The 17,814-nt window shown below is 33.0% G+C and overlaps 1 protein-coding gene across 1 annotated transcript; it reads right to left on the bottom strand.

Moving 5' to 3' along the window:
- Window positions 1–443: 443 nt before the first annotated feature.
- On the bottom strand, window positions 444–16,737 carry LOC123549223 (T-box transcription factor TBX20-like). The gene is made up of 7 exons (XM_045337137.2): window positions 16,035–16,737; window positions 13,682–13,955; window positions 3,207–3,371; window positions 2,769–2,877; window positions 2,292–2,459; window positions 1,653–1,860; window positions 444–1,142 (listed from the first exon to the last, which is right to left on the bottom strand). The coding sequence occupies exons 1-7, from the start codon at window positions 16,324–16,326 to the stop codon at window positions 739–741; spliced, it is 1,620 nt and encodes a 539-aa protein (XP_045193072.1). The 5' UTR covers window positions 16,327–16,737; the 3' UTR covers window positions 444–738.
- Between the last annotated feature and the right edge of the window lie 1,077 nt (window positions 16,738–17,814).

Below are 17,814 nucleotides of genomic sequence, written 5' to 3'. Positions count from 1 at the left end.
TTGTTGAATAACATAAATTAAAGTATCCCAATAATCTCCTGTCTCCTCCTCCTGAGATCTGTACTTTGGTGAACATTTTAACATAATATATGTCATGTTAGTACGTGTATATGCAGGGGTCACAAGAGTCGCAAGTGTTCATCTGCCAATATTACTAGTATCCACCCTCAAGAAAGTTACAAGAGATCATAATACATTTTACAACAGACAACTCTTTTAGAGGCTATTCCTTGACTAAATAATACACATTTATATTATGTTTACACTCTAATAGAGAAATAAATAATGACACTTAAAACACTGTTCACGGCAGAATCAGTCTGATTGTGCGTAATACGAGCTAATAGAATGACTGCTCACTCAAATTTCACCTTTTCAAGTAATGGGTCAGTGAATTTCACTTTTTCAAGTGCTGATTTAGTGAAATTCACCTTTTCCAGTCATTATTTTGTAAAATCGTTTGTTTCCACTTAGTGAAGCGCTATTTTCCAGTAATGATTCGGTGAAATCGGTTACTCCCCCAAAATACACTAAAGTTCGCTCTTTGCAATTCAGCGAAAAGTAAATGTCTATGTTTTGTAAATGTCAGACAGAAATCGGTGATGTAGATGAAAACTTGGGGCTTCCCTCAAACTACCAAATTTAGTCTCCAAATCTGCACCTGCTTTGGTATCGAGGCCTTACTATCACATTTTCTTTGTTTGCACTATTTATAAACGCTGTCCAACGCGCATGTCACTACGGTCTAGAAGAGTCTATTGTCGGTGAAGATTCTGATGACGTAGGCGTTGATTTCTGAGCCGAAAGTTTTTCAGCGTTCAAATAAGGATGATACCTATATAATGCTGTTGGATAATGGAGCTGGGCACCAGGGCTACTTTCTGAATTATATCCCGAAGTAGCTGGTACCCCTTCTCTAAGTCTCATATTGTTTATATTATTTGCGGCCATAAATGGATGAAGTCCCAGTGCAGGAAATACAAAGTTAGAATTATTCAGTCCGAAAAGTCCGCCATATAATGTATACAAGGAACGATCTGTTGGTGGATATGGGGCGCCACCCAGAAGTGACGTAGGAATAGGACGCCACATTGACCATGGTGACGTCATCATACCCTGCTTTTCCAAAGAAGCTTGATCTTCTGGAAAAAAAGAAAAGGGATCTGTGTCACAATTGATGATGATTGTATCTTCATGTATTCAATTACAACCCTACTTTGTTACAGAAAATTCATTCAGTGTGTAAGTAAACATTAAAACAAAACGTCTTATTTCAGAACATAAAAAGAGAAAAGATATGATCATATCGAGCTGTATTCAACAACTTCTAAAGCAGTGTGAAATGAAATACAAGTTGCACTATGCAACCTTATAAAGAAACATATTGAGGGGCAAAGAAATGTGTCATATGCAACTTTATACAACAAATGCCAAAACATTTTGGAAAAAAACGCAACTATGAAACAGTACTAGATTTCTATTCCGTTTTTGTTCAACAAATAAATAACACGCTGAAATGAAAAAGCTCTGTGTCACTTAATTCAGCAAAATAGAGAACAGGCCAAAAAGGAGAGTCCTATGAAATTTTAGACTGTCAATATATGATGAAAATGATCAGCTATGTACAAATATAATATTTAATATCTGTATACCTCTTGCATACAATTCTCTATGTTGTTTGAGCGATTCCTCAATTTCAGCCTCAGTGTACGCTCTCAGAGGGGATCTTGCGTATGTGTGTTGTTGCATCAAACTCTCCATGCTTTCTCTTGATGGATAGAAAGAATCAAACTCGGTAAGCCGTGTCGAGTCCCTAAATCCCTTTGCAAATGGATTACTGTCTATCTTTAATTTGGTAATCTGAAATGAAGGAAAAGACAAGATCTTAATTCAGTTGTATATACCTATGTAATGAATTGTTCTTGCATATACACCGACGATATTATCCGACTGCCGAGCTTTGATTATAGGGAAGGATTCTCGAATGTCATCATTTCAGGTAAGGTGTGTACCTGTGTTACAATTAACGATTGTACGAATCTGTCACTTTGATGGCTACTTCAGATTGAATAAATGTAATAATGTAATAAGGCAATAAGGCATAAACAAAAACTGATGAGGTCTATTTACACTCACTCAGCCAATGAGTAGCTTATGTAACGTACTAAAAGCCACAACAGTAACGTATGAAAGAAGTATTGCGATAAATAACAAAAAGATATTCGTACAATCTTTATTGGATCCAATCACATCAGTAATGTAATTAAAGTGTTTTATTCTTTAGTCCTTACCAGCTGATTTTGATATGCTGTTACAGCGATGAATGTGGTTTCTGGGAATATAAACGTTTTAAATTCTTCAGCTTCAAGAGTAGTTATGGATGGGAGGTTTGGTGTGCTGTCTTTCTTCTTCACTATATGTATACGTGGCTGATATTTGTGCATCGAGTTCAAAATAATCTGCAGATGAATAATAAAATTATATGTAAGTGAGTTTTAAAACATTTTTATTCAATAGTAATATCATATCGAGGGCAGAGAGCGAAACTATTATAACTGTATATAAATAAAGACCAAGTTACAATAGTTTCGCGCTCAGTCCTCGGCGTATTTTAATATGTCTATATATGTATGTATAAAATGTATTTAATATAATAATGTGATCAAGAAATTGAACGTATTTTATCAGAATTTGTTCTGCGTCATTGCCATATTTATCAAGCATGTTATTGACTGGAAGTCAGTCTTGTTCTATTTTTAACTACATACCTGGCTATTTTTATCAAGCATGTTATTGGTAAGTTTGAGTTTCTCAAACGATACAGTCTGTTTTACAAGTTGTTCTCCGGAATACGGTGAGTCTGGGTGCACATAGAATCTGAAAATTATAAATGAAATGATATCAGTTTTCTAAATGAAACGGATTTTCAGTGTATAATTATGTGGTACGTTATTTTTATACTTACAACGGTGTTCAGTATATTTTACAAGGCTAAGCCTAATATGTATTTTCAAACAAATAAGGGAATCTGACGTAAAATAAATAATGGAAAATACTAAAAACACGAAAACAACTAGTTCCATTAGCTCTCATTCAGTTTTTTAAAATAAAGTATTACATCAAGTATTTAAGAAAAAGAAATTGACCAATAGCCTACTGAGGAATGAAGAATTTGAAATATAACTTTTCAACGAAAAGTTTTCTACCTTGTTGGTAATGGCGGGTCAGCTTTTCCTGCAACCAACCAGGAAGATCTGTGATAGGCATAACGGTACCTTTTGTTGTCAACCGGGACAATATCCATTAGGACACTGTATTTGGTATCTGGATCCAGGCCAGTGAAGGACACACGAACTGTTGGAAACATACGTCTGAAATGAGATTATAAATTGCTACTGTTTGTGTACACAAATATTTGCAATAAATCAAACGTCTTATTTGAAATTGGCGAGGTTACCGCAACGCCCTGTCTAAAACCTGGGAAGTAATGATGGAATGGCACAAAAGCAGTGGTTTTGAAAAAGGTTGGGTTAAGCGAAAAAATGTCTTAAAGCAACAAAGAACTTTTTACATCTATCGTTTAGGCGTTAGGCCAACTTTATACCATCTGCAAAAACATGCTTCTGTTTTGATTAAAAATTATTCTAAACCTATCACAAACAAATGAAAGATGTTATATGTCTGATTATCTATCTGAGAAAATTCCAACTTATCTTTCCTTTTCTTACGTATGTGTCTCACAGGAATTCAATTCCTGCGAATTTTGGTGAATATATCAATAACCTACTACAATAAACACGTACTATGGCTTTTAGTGCGACTGGGGTGTTTTGATGGATTGGCTGATATGAGAACTTGTGAATAAAAACAAATTAAGATTGCTGGAAAACACAATCCAGACGCGGGTAATTCGCCGATATCAAATCATTCAATAACTATTCGGCTTGCCATTAGCATGATATCCGAGCCGCCATTTAAACACTTTTATTCCCTGTGGAAAAGCGCTTGGCAAAGTTTTAAGCGTTTGGAGAGCAAGATCTGCACCATACGACACATAAATCGGCACCAAAATTGGCAAAAAATCCGCTTCAGATTTGTTTTGGAATGTGATGGAGCTTCACGTTTTATCACAACCATTTATCACCTTACAGTGACTATCACTTAGATTCCTGTAATGATTGGCTCCCCCTGGGGACGTTTACTGACGGGAAATGGTAGTTCTTTCATCATAAATTCGCTAAATGACAGTTCCGAATTGCAAATGGTAAATGATGGGTCAAGTCGTAGGAAACAATGGAGCTTATCTCTATGTTTATCTTGGAAGAGAAAACTAGCTACTCGAAAGTTACGAAGTGTTGCCATGGAAATATTTGGCACAGGGGTGAAAACCAAATTTCATAACAAAATTTTGGCAACATCGGTCTCGAGTAGAAGTATGTCTCCAAAACTGTGATTTTATTTTTATTAAAACATGTGTGTACATATTTAGAGCTTTTGCAATGAATTATTTGGCACAAACGTAACAAAACTGTTATTTGTCGATGAAACCAAGTTTAAGTACAGTCAGATTGACAGAGGCTATTAGAAACCTATAAGATATTTTTTATTTTATGTTTTTCGGTGGTTTATCGAAATATAACGGTGAATTATATCCTGATAAACTCACTGGCCACTCAGTGAAAATTATCAAATCTGATACCCGGATTAACGTCAAAAAGTTTACCAAGCGTACTGAAAGCCGGAAACAATATGACGATGACGTCGTTAAAATGACGTCATCTTTGCGATGCTTCCTGATAAAATTTCCCGCAAATTTCGACATTTTATTGAAATAAACACAACAAAAGTAGAGTTTTAGACATAAAATAAACAGAAAAATTGTTGGTATCGATGTAATATCACGGTAATTTCACTCGTGAACACCAAAAGTTGTTATTTTCACTCGTGGCTGCGCCACTCGTGAAAATATCACTTTTGGTGCCCACTCGGTGAAACTATAACGTGATATTACACCGAAACCAACAATTATCCTCTATATATTAGTACGTTCTTAGATATTATGAATATAAGTTCAGACAATCCATCTTCACGAAGTAGATAGGCATAGATATCATTTAAATGTTCCGTTGGTTAAGAAAGAATAATATATTTTATTTGTAATCTTTTGTCAACCTTTTGTGTAAACGAAGTCTACTTATTTGACCATCAGACCATGTAGTTTACATTATAAAACAACTAATTACATTGTGGATCATCACTTTTATCATAGCCACTCAAAATTAAATATATTTTATTTCATGTGTTTCAGTGAAGTACTGGATTACAAGTATATCAGTGAAAACATCATTTTATTTTTTCACTGGTACGGAAGTGTACTGGCTTGAATGCGGAAGAATATGAATTCTAAATATTAGTAAATTGTTCTAAAGATATAAATGTATATAAAACTTAGCATAAAGAAATGCCCTCCACCGTAATGAAATGTAAACGAAATCTGGAAAATTCGAAAAACTATTTGACAATTTCTCAAACATATATCGTGATATGACGACAATGCCAATAACGTCAAGATGCAATACACGTGACTTTGCGCGGGTAAAATGGGCATCATTTACTTAAAACCGTTGAAACTCATAAAAAAATAATTGTTGTACAAGTTAAATTGAAAAAATTTCACTCGTAAACACCATATTTTACATTTTCACTCGTAGCTGCGCTTCTTGTGTGAAATTCATGATTGCATATGGTGTTCACTCGGTGAAATATATTTCTATCTTACACTGAAACAAACAAATATTCTCTATTTATATTAAACAGATAATCAAACAATGTGCACAAAAATAATATATTTTCTATCAAAAGAAGACAAAATGTCTTAACGATTATTTTTGTCGTAAGCAGACACAGTTTTATAAAAGTTGTACGAAACCCCTGTGTAACAAATCTGAAGAAGTTGTGTGACTCTGGAAAGATGTATTGTAATGGATGAGACAAGAGATGGCAATTTGTATCAGAAAGAAGGGTCCTAGAAGCTGAAGATCTTGTCTCTAATCGCTTATCATTAATCATGGGGAGCAGACAATATTGTTAATGTGTTTTGTTATATGTAGAGCAGCTCAAATTGTCGGTTTCGTATTCACACTTGAGAACGTTTTCCCTCCCAACTAGCAAAGACGTGGGCTGTTGTGAGAAGTATGTGTCTAACAAGTACTTAAGTTGACAAAAGAGGAAGCGCAAGAATTTATGCATACTTTTGGCTTATCCGGCGTCAGTGAAACATGGAGTGTTACGCGTGCTAAGAAATGAAAAAAATATACAGATTAATGAGTAATGTTCGCATTCTTAAACTATATCAAATTAGATGTAAAAGAGTATAATAATAATGTAGGACAAAGATTTTCTGAGCTAATAATTTCTGGTTTTACTCCACTTAAAAGTTTCTATACAAGTACAATATCAAGCTAATTTCTTTTAACGAATATATGAATTTGGTATAAATGTTGGCTCACATCAATTTTCCTGAAAAGATTTTAACAGAAAATTTATATGAGCCGTGCCATGAGAAAACCAACATAGTGGGTTTGCGACCAGCATGGATCCAGACCAGCCTGCGCATCCACGCAGTCTGGTCAGGCTCCATGCTGTTCGCTTTTAAAGCCTATTGGAATTGGAGAAACTGTTAGCGAACAGCATGGATCCTGACCAGACTGCGCGGATGCGCAGGCTGGTCTGGATCCATGCTGGTCGCAAACCCACTATGTTGGTTTTCCCATGGCACGGCTCATATATAAATGTTATACTTTATCAATCAGTTGTATGTAGCACTTTCTTTTCTACATAAAAATTGTTATTCTATGAGTTTTTTTAATAAATATATAAACATTTTGTATTTAACAAGTATCTGAATAATATCGTCCCGAAATACTTGAAAACAATATAAAAAAAACATTTAGGTGTTGATGCTGGAATATTATAATTTAATTTAAGTAGGTTTCGTGTTTCATTAAGAGTTAAAACAGAACAATATATGGTGTTCTGTTCTGTTCTATTATATATAAAAAAAATGATCTGAAAAAAATCATTAGGCTATTGTGACAATTGTATAAAAGACAAGTTTGGTTAAAATAACACACGGTGTAAAACAAAAACTACATGTATTTTAATGTTATAATTTTTTTATCCTTATTCATTTGTTGCATATAAATATTCTAATAATTTCATTTCCTAAGAAATTTGTACAGAACAGAACAGAACTTTATTCATAGTAATATGACTTAAACATAAGAAGGTCCTCGTCATCATAGCTATATACTCGTACAGCATGCATGTATATAGTAATAAACAATTTACATATACATACAGTGAGAATGAAAATATTCACAGACATCACTGATAAAAATAATAGCGAATGCGAAATTTGTAGTGTTGTAAGTTTATAAGAAACAAACTTCATTGTTTTATAACTGTGATCTATTTTGTATAACTAAAATTAGATAATTTTTTCCTAAAAGTATCGGTATAATACGAGTAGTGTAAATTTGATTTTCATGCTTTCATGTTGTATCGTCTTATATTTGCTCGGCGATTATATTTCTATTTTACTTTTTGTTTGAAATTCAAATCCGTCTACAAAGAAAATAAATTTAAACTAATGCATGTCCGCGACAGTTAATGTAATATTTTGTAAATCATTTTTCTAACTGATATTTCATGATCTTAACAAATTAGAGGCAATATCCGAGTATCAGTCAACTTCTAAAATATCATGTTATTGCGTAAAACAAAAATGTTTTATCGAATTAAGTTTCCTTTAAAAAAGTAGGTTTACAATACCCCAAAAAATTATTCTATCTTTGATGTGTTTGGTTGTGACAGGTATGAATGAAGAAAACAGTTTATCCAATATCCCCACATGTTCTGTTTTCATTTTAAAGTGTGTACTTCCCAAATTTGTCATATTTTAAGTTCTCTAATGTCATACAAATTGTTAGGTTTCATGCGAACATAATTTGATGAATAAAATCACGACTCGCCACGTTTGAATTATCTTAAAGTATTATTTCTTTTTAAAAAATATAATGATATCAATAGATACATATTACCATTTTCTTTTACTATACGTTTTTTTTTACTATACGTTGCATATTTTTACATATCAGGAGTACTATTTTCTTAAAACTTAAAAACAATTATCAAAAAGTCATTTTTTTTCTAAATTAATATTGATTCTTATAATCGTTAAAACGCCAAAATTTCGAAAAATTCAAACATAAGAAATACCATTTTCTAAACTCACAGCTTAAAACCTGTTTGGCATAAAGATAATGTAAATATTAAAAAGCTCCCAAAAATAAAAAAAAAATATATATACCAGAGAATGTCACTGCAGAATTTTACAATGCCAGTATGATAATGTAACAAGTTACGTTCTTGACACAGACAGGCAAATAATAACGGGTAATTCTATTGTGTCTTTGATCCAAGTCATTTAATTTTGTTTTGTCTTAGACTTAAGCTATTGTCTCGTTTTCGATAATAGCCATTTGCAATTGATAGTTTGACCAAAATACCACATATCTTCCTAATTTCACTATCTTCCCAATCACCCCATGTCATTCAAGTCCGAAATTTACTGTCCTTAAGTCGATGAAGAGCCAAATAAGGTTCTAAATCAGCAACATTTGTAGCCTGAGGTGTTGCTATAACAACCACGTGTAGGTGAAAATAGAAGGTTTCCAAATGAGATTCGGTAACCATTACAATAAGCGTGTCGAAATGTCCGAGATTGTCTCGAGATGTTGGTCAATTTGATCAGAAAATGACCACTGTCTAAATTACACATTTTCACCCCAAACTGCCCATCACACACTGATGATGCGCGGATAAGGAGAAAGAAAACGTACTGAGGGGTTTAGACAACTGTAACGTTTCACACTTGGAACTAAAATTGTCCGAATCAAAACATATCCAATTTCTAGGGCACAACTTATTTTGGCAGAAATATTTATCACCTTTAAATTGCCTCTAAAATCGTTAGCCATTCATTTTGAAAATGACCACTTGGACATTTGTTTAAACCAGCTCTGGTAGTATCATATAAAACTGTCTATTGTTGTTGATAATTACAAATTTCATTGCCTGTAATTGGGATTGAAAGGCAGGACAAAGGGGTGAGTGGTCATCCTATAGTTACGACAGATAGCTGTCCGCATTGACCACTGCGGTATCCCGTGGTGCTGTGCGTCTGTGCAACACTGAAGCATATTGTCTCGTGCTTTGTTGATATTGCTCAACACGTGCTATACGTGCATTAGTATTACAAATGATTAACAACTGAATGACTGGTATCGAGTGTTAATATAAGAACTAAACAAAATCAACTCCAATATTAATTTCATATTAAAATGTTCTTCTTTCTTCTTCTTTTTGGCGTTCACCATATTAAAATGTTTAAAATATATAACGCCGTGGGCAGTATCCTGACATTCTGTCATTTTCAACAAAAGTTGATATTTTGATTCAAATAACTTTATGTCATAAAGGGATAGAAATTAGTCAAAATCAGTCAATGTAACTTTGTACAAATTATGAACAGTCATTCATACTTCACCACATAGGCAGAGTGCCCTTTGTATATTTTTTTTCGACAAGAAAGAAAGAAAGGAGAAAAGATGATAGATATTAAATGGTCAATTTGTGTCTAGTCTTAAAGTCTTAGACACAGTGAACGATCCAACTTATCACACGGATGCAGCTCTGAGGTTTTGAGTTCTGATAAATAAATAGAAACATTTGTGAGGCCATCACAACAACGCACGAATCCGAATTTTATAATAATACAGTACAGAACATTTTCTTTAAATACCACGTGTTAGAAAACATATATAAAAATTTGCTTCTTACGGCAGATAAAATTACTTTGTTCATGGATACATATAATTTCAGACTCTCATAGAATCGTAATACTCTTATACATATAATAATATGCATGCTTATACTTTCATTATCCCACATCACATAGTACCATTTGAAATAATTTAATGAATTTTATTGTGCCATTTTCAGTTGTTGTTGTGTTGTTGTTGTTTTTTTTCGAGTTACTGCTGAAATTTACATTCTATTGATAGTGTAATCAAAGATATTGTATTTATTAATTTTTGTTCTTGCAAGGGCTTTGATACAAGTTTCATTATTTTACAATTGCAGTACATATACATGTATGCGTTACATTTCATTTGAGGGTTTTCTGGGATAAGATACTCCTAAAATATTTAAATAAATAACTATCGCTGATATTATCAGTACGAAATTGAATGTATCAGTGTATCTTTTAATAATAATATACATAAAAGGGGACTATAATTATTTGAAATTACTGCAAAAATGTGTCGCTTATAGATAACTTTTAATAAGTAGATTGGGGATGTAATTGAAATCCGCTGAAAGATAATTAGCAAAAAGATAAAGATATAAAATGGATTTGTTAATTAGTGCTATCTATATGAATTGTTGTTGTAAATAACACTGTTACAAGTGTTTGTGTTTGTAGCATTAAATCAGATAGCTGCACAGTGTATATATTAATTCAGTTAGCTCATTCTTGAATTACTTTTAAACGAATGACCACTGGTCATCAATGTGCTGATTGACCGCTCATTTATAACCGTATTTGTTTTCATTGTCCAATTCACTGTTGAAAAGGGATTCCCTCGGGAGTAAATTACAAGCAAAAAGGGCTCACCCCTGGGGGCGGCAACGCGCCGACAGACGGGGCCCAATAGCCCCTAGTTAATTATAGTCTCGGTTTAAATTTATATTGGAGATGACCAGTTAATTACAGACGGGAAATGGACCTAGTGTTCACTTGTGTAACCTTGGTGATGATTTATACACCTTGATTCTAAAACTTGACAAAAATCAGCGCATCGTCCGCAAATACAACAATAAGAAAATTCTTGTACAACATGTCCACGAAAATGAAATATTTTAGGAAATTATGGACACAATTTGTTTAACCAGAACAATTGCTTTTGTGCACATCCTTAAATTAATTTAAATTCATTTAAGTTTAACCACAGAAATCAACCATTTTTATTAAATGTAGCTTAAAATTGATATTCAAGGAAATCTGCTGATAAAATTGTTACGCAAAAAAATAAAGTTACATGACAGAATTCGTTGGAAAATATGTGATAACGGCCATATCAAAAACGAGTGAAACGTAGTTCATGAATTAATGTTGGAATTGCCAATATACTACAGTTTATATGTTCAGAGGTCCAGCCCAGGGGACCAGTAAACTCTCCAGTCACAACCCCTTACATACCGAATTTTACTAGTAATGCATGTTCCGGAGACAGAGAAAAAAAGGGCAAGAAAATGCCCGATATAATGGAAAAAGAAAGAGAAAAAATAAAAGAGTTTTTTACTATCCACAAACTCGATTGCTTTCTTGTTTTCTCTGCAATATTGAAGCCGGGTACCAATGAAAATCAACGAGCCGAAAGAAGTCCCAATATTACGATCACTTTATAGGAACGTGCCGTCAATTAATATAATTAAACGTCTGACCACTACTGCACTAATAATGCAATCATGAACAGCTTTTCCTGATAAAAAAACTGAGAAAACTCCACTTGAAACCGATTCCATAGATGACTGACGGTAATTGCATGTGCGCGACGCATACCGCACTTGTCCGCCATCTTGACTTTCAGTTAATTTAAACAAAATTACACTGCGCATATTTGCATTAGCGTCTCAAATGCTCTTCAACCCACAAAAGACCCTCGAAATTGCTCAATGGTGGAAATTTTCTACTTAAAGGGGGTCTATCAAACGTATCAAGTTTTATAGTTTTACGGACATTTAAGTCCAAACAATAATCGTGCGCATGAATAAATAGACGTTTGATTTTAAGTAAATAGTGGGTTCTTGGTGAAAAAAAAGCCGTTAAACATCTTCCATTGACGGATGATCATCCTGGAGGAAAATATATTGTTTTCACTGACCTGGGCATCTAAACTTTGACATTTAATACTGTGATGTTTAAACATAAATTCTGGTGTTTATTTGGGTTTGAAATTCAAATGATGAGAAAACAACTTAATTGGCACAGTGACCACAAATTGAAAAAAGTAATATCTTAAACCATGCAAACCTGATCAACGGATCTTATTCTGTTAAAATTTTGTTTAAAAATTGATGAATTTTCTTTTTGTCTTATAATAAAACTTCTAACGTTAAATTTTGTTTAAAAATTGATGAATTTTCTTTTTGTCTTATAATAATAAAATCTGTAAAAAAAAATAGAATGCAACCAAGCAAAATAATAGCAGACTCGATTTGATTGAGCCTGTTCATGAGAGGTTGTGGAAAGTGCAACACCCCTCACACCCACTAGCACGGGCTTAAGCGGAACTCTATTTCCCATGAACATTGAGTGGACTCCATGATCCCAAAGGACCAGAAAATATAACTAAACGTCTAACGTTCTATAAAGCTACACGGCATCTTCAAGCACTATTTAATGTTTTTACTGCTGAATCATGAAACGTTTTGTTCTCAAAGAGTAAATCTGAATGACTGGGTTTTGTGCACTTATGGAATAGTTTGTCGGTCAATAGTCAAAACTATTCCCCGGTGTCCGAAGGACTGAAGACAAATAGTTTCATGTTAATGTTTCATTACATGCCATCAGCAATAAATTCATATTTTTTTCTTCAAGTTTAATTTAAGCCAACAATATTTAGTGTTTAATCTACAGACTGATCAATAACACAAACTATAGACCGGCGATTTATATTAGGAGTCACATAGTAATATTCTTTAGACGACAAGCCAAGCGCGTTTCTAAAACTACAAAATGGTAAAAAGCGATCTTTGTGTATGGCTTCAATGTAACCAATAATGATAAGACTAGGCCAAGCCATGTACTGACAAAATGCCCCATGTTATGTCATTCTGCTGCTATCGTCAGAAGCAATCACTTCAGCATTACACATTTTAAAAATAGCTTACACAACCCTATCATATAATTAACGCTATGCTTCTTTGAATAAGATAAACGTCATAGAATATTTGCGCTTTTGACAGTTCAAATGACGTGATATACATTATTTAGTGAAGTTGGTAGTTGAGAGAAAGCACCGAGTTGATGCTTCACAAAAAGATTGGTTATTTGAACCTATTTCAGTCAATACAATTATACGGACTGGCTTCAAAGTAATAAAAACAATTTGGGGACCAGTCTCAGAAAGGAACCTTGCTACTGGCCAGTTTTCAATTAAAGCTCACATACAACCAATCAGATGCAAGAGTTTTGATACTGGTTCTCAGCCTGTTTTATGACCTTATGCAATGGTTTACTATTCTATCTGTTTAATGAACACTGCTTGTAGAAATGCATATTTCATCACATCGGTTATATCTGATGCAACAAAAATTTCAATAAACGCCTTTAGAAAAAACTATTAATCAGGATCACTGTCGGTTTATCGAAAAGTTTAGAATTTTGCCAAAACGAATAAATATTTGAGATATTGTTCAGGTAAAGAATGAGGCGTTACCAGGAGTAAATCGTCTGCAAAGAACCCTGTGTTTATGTGCACGGACAATTAAGTTTATTTCGATTAATATCTTGCAAACATGGGTGATTAAGGCATTATCATTTCGAACCAACCTGCCAGTTTTTGTTATAATCATCTCCGTGCCGAGCTCGTGAAATTTGTCCCATAAATCTTTTGTTTCCAGACGGCACTCCACGTCTGCGAGTTCCTTGCAGCACGGCGGCGTCGCGGTCGGGCTGACGACTTCAATGTCCTCGGCGTCTGGCTCGTTCTCGACTTTTGTAGTGAAGGTTGGAGTGGGTGTATCCCCTTTTTTCGGGCTTGACAATTCCTCGGAATTTTGGGGCTTTTGGGAACTTAATGACGTTGCCGATTCTACAAGGCGTTCTGGAAAGATAATGATTTTTTCACTGTGTGAAACAAATATTTTTTCTTTATCTGGACACTCTCTGCTGCCGAAAAGCTGAAATTGGACTTTTAATACGGAAAATCCAGCAGAAGCTACGGGTATAAGTGCGATTTTCTCAAATATAATTAGAAATATTATTACAAAAATGCGTGTATATGAAAACATAATTATGGAAATAATAATCAAAAATAATAACATACAAATAAAACTTTCAAATGGCATAACATTAAACAATACAAGCATGCTGACCCAGAATATAATATAGACTTTTGAAATATATATGTGTATAATTTTACATAGAAAAAAAATGCTTAGAGTACATTATTTTACAGACTTTCTAGAGATGATTTTAAAAATTTCTAAAACAAAAAGTCTTCTTTTTTCAGTGCTTTTGGAAAGAAAACACCAGTTTTCGACAGACCCTACTTAAATTGTAACATGCATATTATACCAAACACAACATGCAATTATTCTTGTGAAATTTTATTGATGGAAATGCTTCTTGCTCCGAACAATAATTTATTATGCTTCAGTATAAAAAAACACTGACGAACTAGAATTTTCGCGCCAGATTCTCTCAACCTCGATATAATTTCTTTATCATATGAAATCAAATTTTATTACAAATTATCAGTTTTATTGTGATTTGTTATACAAATGCGTGTGAATCATCCTACAAAATCTTACAAAATAACAATGCCACCATCAGCTACAATCTACATGCAAAACTACAAGCTATCATTATCAAAAACTAAATATTTATGACTAGATTTATGATAGTATCGAAATATATCATGGCAACTGCAGATTTTTATCTCTCGAAATGTGACGATTTTCAAAATAAAGTAATTGATTGTGAAGATTTTTTAAATGATAATTTTATTGTTAAATGGTAACCGTTTACACGGCAAATTTGTTGTCGGGTTATCAGATTTTAGGTTATTATTTTATTTTATTTTATATCAGAATTCATTTCTTGATTTGATACGAAATATCAGAATGTATGTTAGAATTTGTTAAAAGCTGAATAACAGTTTTTTGAAAAGGTACAATTACACCGTGCACGGACTCATCTTAAGACAGAACAAAGTTTATTCAAGACAATAATAAATAAAGCTATAACAACGGTGGGTCTTCATACAGTAAATATTCCGTTTGGATGAAGGTTTTATTAATAAAAGTATAAGGACGTGTACATTTTGAGTCAAAACAGTTGACGAATTTATTCATGCCATTCTTTAAAATAAAAAAATATGAAAGACAATTTAACCTAAGAAATACTGGAATTTCAATATGATATAAAAACATTTATAAACCGTGCATAAAATCCCATTTACATTTAAGACAGAGCTGGTAATGACTTCCATATATTTTCCCTTGCCATTTAATAAAAAAAAAGAAGAGAAAATTATACAAAAATTGTAGGGTACTGTCATTATGTCATAGTGACTTTATTGCAGAATTTTCAGTCTTTTCGGTATTTTTTTCTTCTATAATTACACAAATTGCACACGTTTGTCAGCACTATAATATCATTTATTTTGGAATATTAATAATTAATGAATATTAATTGAAGACTTCCAGATTCCGATTTTTGATTTTTCTTTTTTGTTTCACATTTTACCAGTTTAACTTTTTGATTAAAAATAAAATATTTTAACAGAACAGAACAGAACATATGTTTTATTTTGACTTGTACATAGTACATATACATATATATAATACACAATCAAACATGTTGTCACGACGTGTAAAAGTGTAAGTTAACATAGTGTTGAGGATGAATAATACATTCGATTTTATAAAATGTATCTAAACGCTGACAAGCACCGAAACATATAAGACAAGTTAACAGTCGGTGAAATTTTCTATTGGTCAGGTGTTCTAAATAATTAATGATTTTAACCAAGAGCATTATTTATCTGCAAAAATGTTTATTCTAAACAAGGAATTTATTTGTATATTTTATATGATATTAATTTTATTCTAAACAAGAAATTTACTTGTATATTTTATATGATGATCATTTGGTGATCATTTTTCCTGATAATACTAACCTAGAGGAGCTAACGGAATCCCGTCGGAATGTCGGACACGTTTTGCCGGCGGTGAATCACAACACGTCCGTTTTGATGAATCACAGTCTTCATGTTCTTCGTCGGGACTATTTGCCGACGGAAAACCACAAGATTGCATCTGTGCAAGAGTTCTTTTGCCAATTAAAGCGTCAATTGAAAATGCCGACGCTTTTGTCGACATCTGACACTGTGATTTTGAAAAGTTGAGCGGACTGTTTCGCTCGCGGTAACTCCCGACGGACGAGTTCGAATCTTCACTTGTCTGATCCATAGTTATAATGCAAAGAAGTTATTTTCAAATGTAAAAATATATCACAGATTTACAAAGTAACAGAACTATTCTGAATATTTCTTTTATTGAATATTACTGACAAAAACATCAAGATTAAACAGCTTGTTCTCCATTGATGATATTGTCGATACTATCCGAGCAAACTGGAGAACAAAATAGAAATCCTTAGATCCTTTTTTGAGAAAAAATGCTCGTAGAATTTGATGGCAACATAGGACAGATTGTTAGCAAGATTTTGTAGAATCACTTGACGTAAAGTTGTATATCTTTTACATTCATCTCAAATTTCATTCTAACTCCGCACCTTTTTGTGTGAATGCCTCCTATTGGTTGACAGACAGTTGATGCGAACCAACCGCAACGCGCAAGACTGTGAGGTCTCGCGCATTGGATTGGTTATAATCTGATAGTTCGATAATAGCCCGCTCTCCCCAGAGAACGGCGGGTATTGAAATATAACTATATCACCGCCTAGTTTGGCACATTCAATATCAACAGATGTAGAAATATGTCTTTCTGTAACGAAAAGATACCTCAAAGGATAAAAATGACAGTTTCAACGATACGTTACCTAGGTTGGTTAGAAAAATAACTTCCCTATGGAATGTAGATTCTTTTATCTATTTATAAACATTTTTTCTACGATAAATACTTTTTTTCTATTAGACGATTATTTTTAAAACTATTAACCTTTGAAAATTAATGCTTTTACATAAACAGATAGAAGTAGTTTAAAACAATTTTAAACCCATTTAAGTGTAAGTTTAAAGAAATTAATTTTGCCCTTTTGCCATTTTACGAACTTTTAAGATTGCGCGTGTTGCGTGATTTTGGATTCAGTTTTCGAGAAATATTTTTCTTGCTTTATCTGTAACGTGGTCTGTAATTTTAAATTGTAAAATGTCTAGATAAACATAGATTTTAGGCCATATTATTTTTACTTTTTCATACATATTTCATACATATCGTGTAAACTTTACTGCTGACGTCAAATTGTTTGTCTTTTATTTCCATCAGAAACGTCAAAATTTGCAAAAACGATTTTGCTATATATCAAATCTAAGATTTAACGTCCTAGAAATTGACAAATTATAACTCAAGTAAGTACCAAAATCACCGTTGTCTCCACTAAGTCTATAAAACTTTATCCAAAAACCCCCATTTTCTCGCTGACTTATAAATATTCATAGAGATTCACGCTATATTTCCATACAACATAGATCATTTTAGGCTCTGGGCCATAATTCTAACAGCTTTGGCTATTTTTCTACATTTTGATAACTTTACCAAACATTTATAAACCCTTATAAACGTCCTAATTCAGTTGCTTAAGACCCTTATTTGAAGTAAATAAGCGCCATAACGAATTCCGGACAGCACATTATGGTTTTCTGTGGGTAATAGATATGTATAACACAAAATTATTCAAAACTACAGCATCTCGCGTGGAATTAACTAAACGTTTAT

Source organism: Mercenaria mercenaria, chromosome 6 (genome assembly GCF_021730395.1).
Source record: "Mercenaria mercenaria strain notata chromosome 6, MADL_Memer_1, whole genome shotgun sequence".
Taxonomy (NCBI): domain Eukaryota; kingdom Metazoa; phylum Mollusca; class Bivalvia; order Venerida; family Veneridae; genus Mercenaria; species Mercenaria mercenaria.
The sequence above is the reverse complement of the archived record's forward strand: the minus strand, read 5'-3'. Positions and strand labels throughout refer to the sequence as shown.

Bases quoted from the DNA above. Each gene is read 5' to 3' on its own strand.
- LOC123549223 (XM_045337137.2), bottom strand. From the start codon at position 16,326: ATGGATCAGACAAGTGAAGATTCGAACTCGTCCGTCGGGAGTTACCGC. The intron at 1,861-2,291 runs GTAAGGACTAAA...CCTTCATTTCAG, and splicing joins CAGCATATCAAAATCAGCTG to ATTACCAAATTAAAGATAGA. The intron at 1,143-1,652 runs GTATACAGATAT...CTTTTTTTCCAG, and splicing joins TAGAGAATTGTATGCAAGAG to AAGATCAAGCTTCTTTGGAA.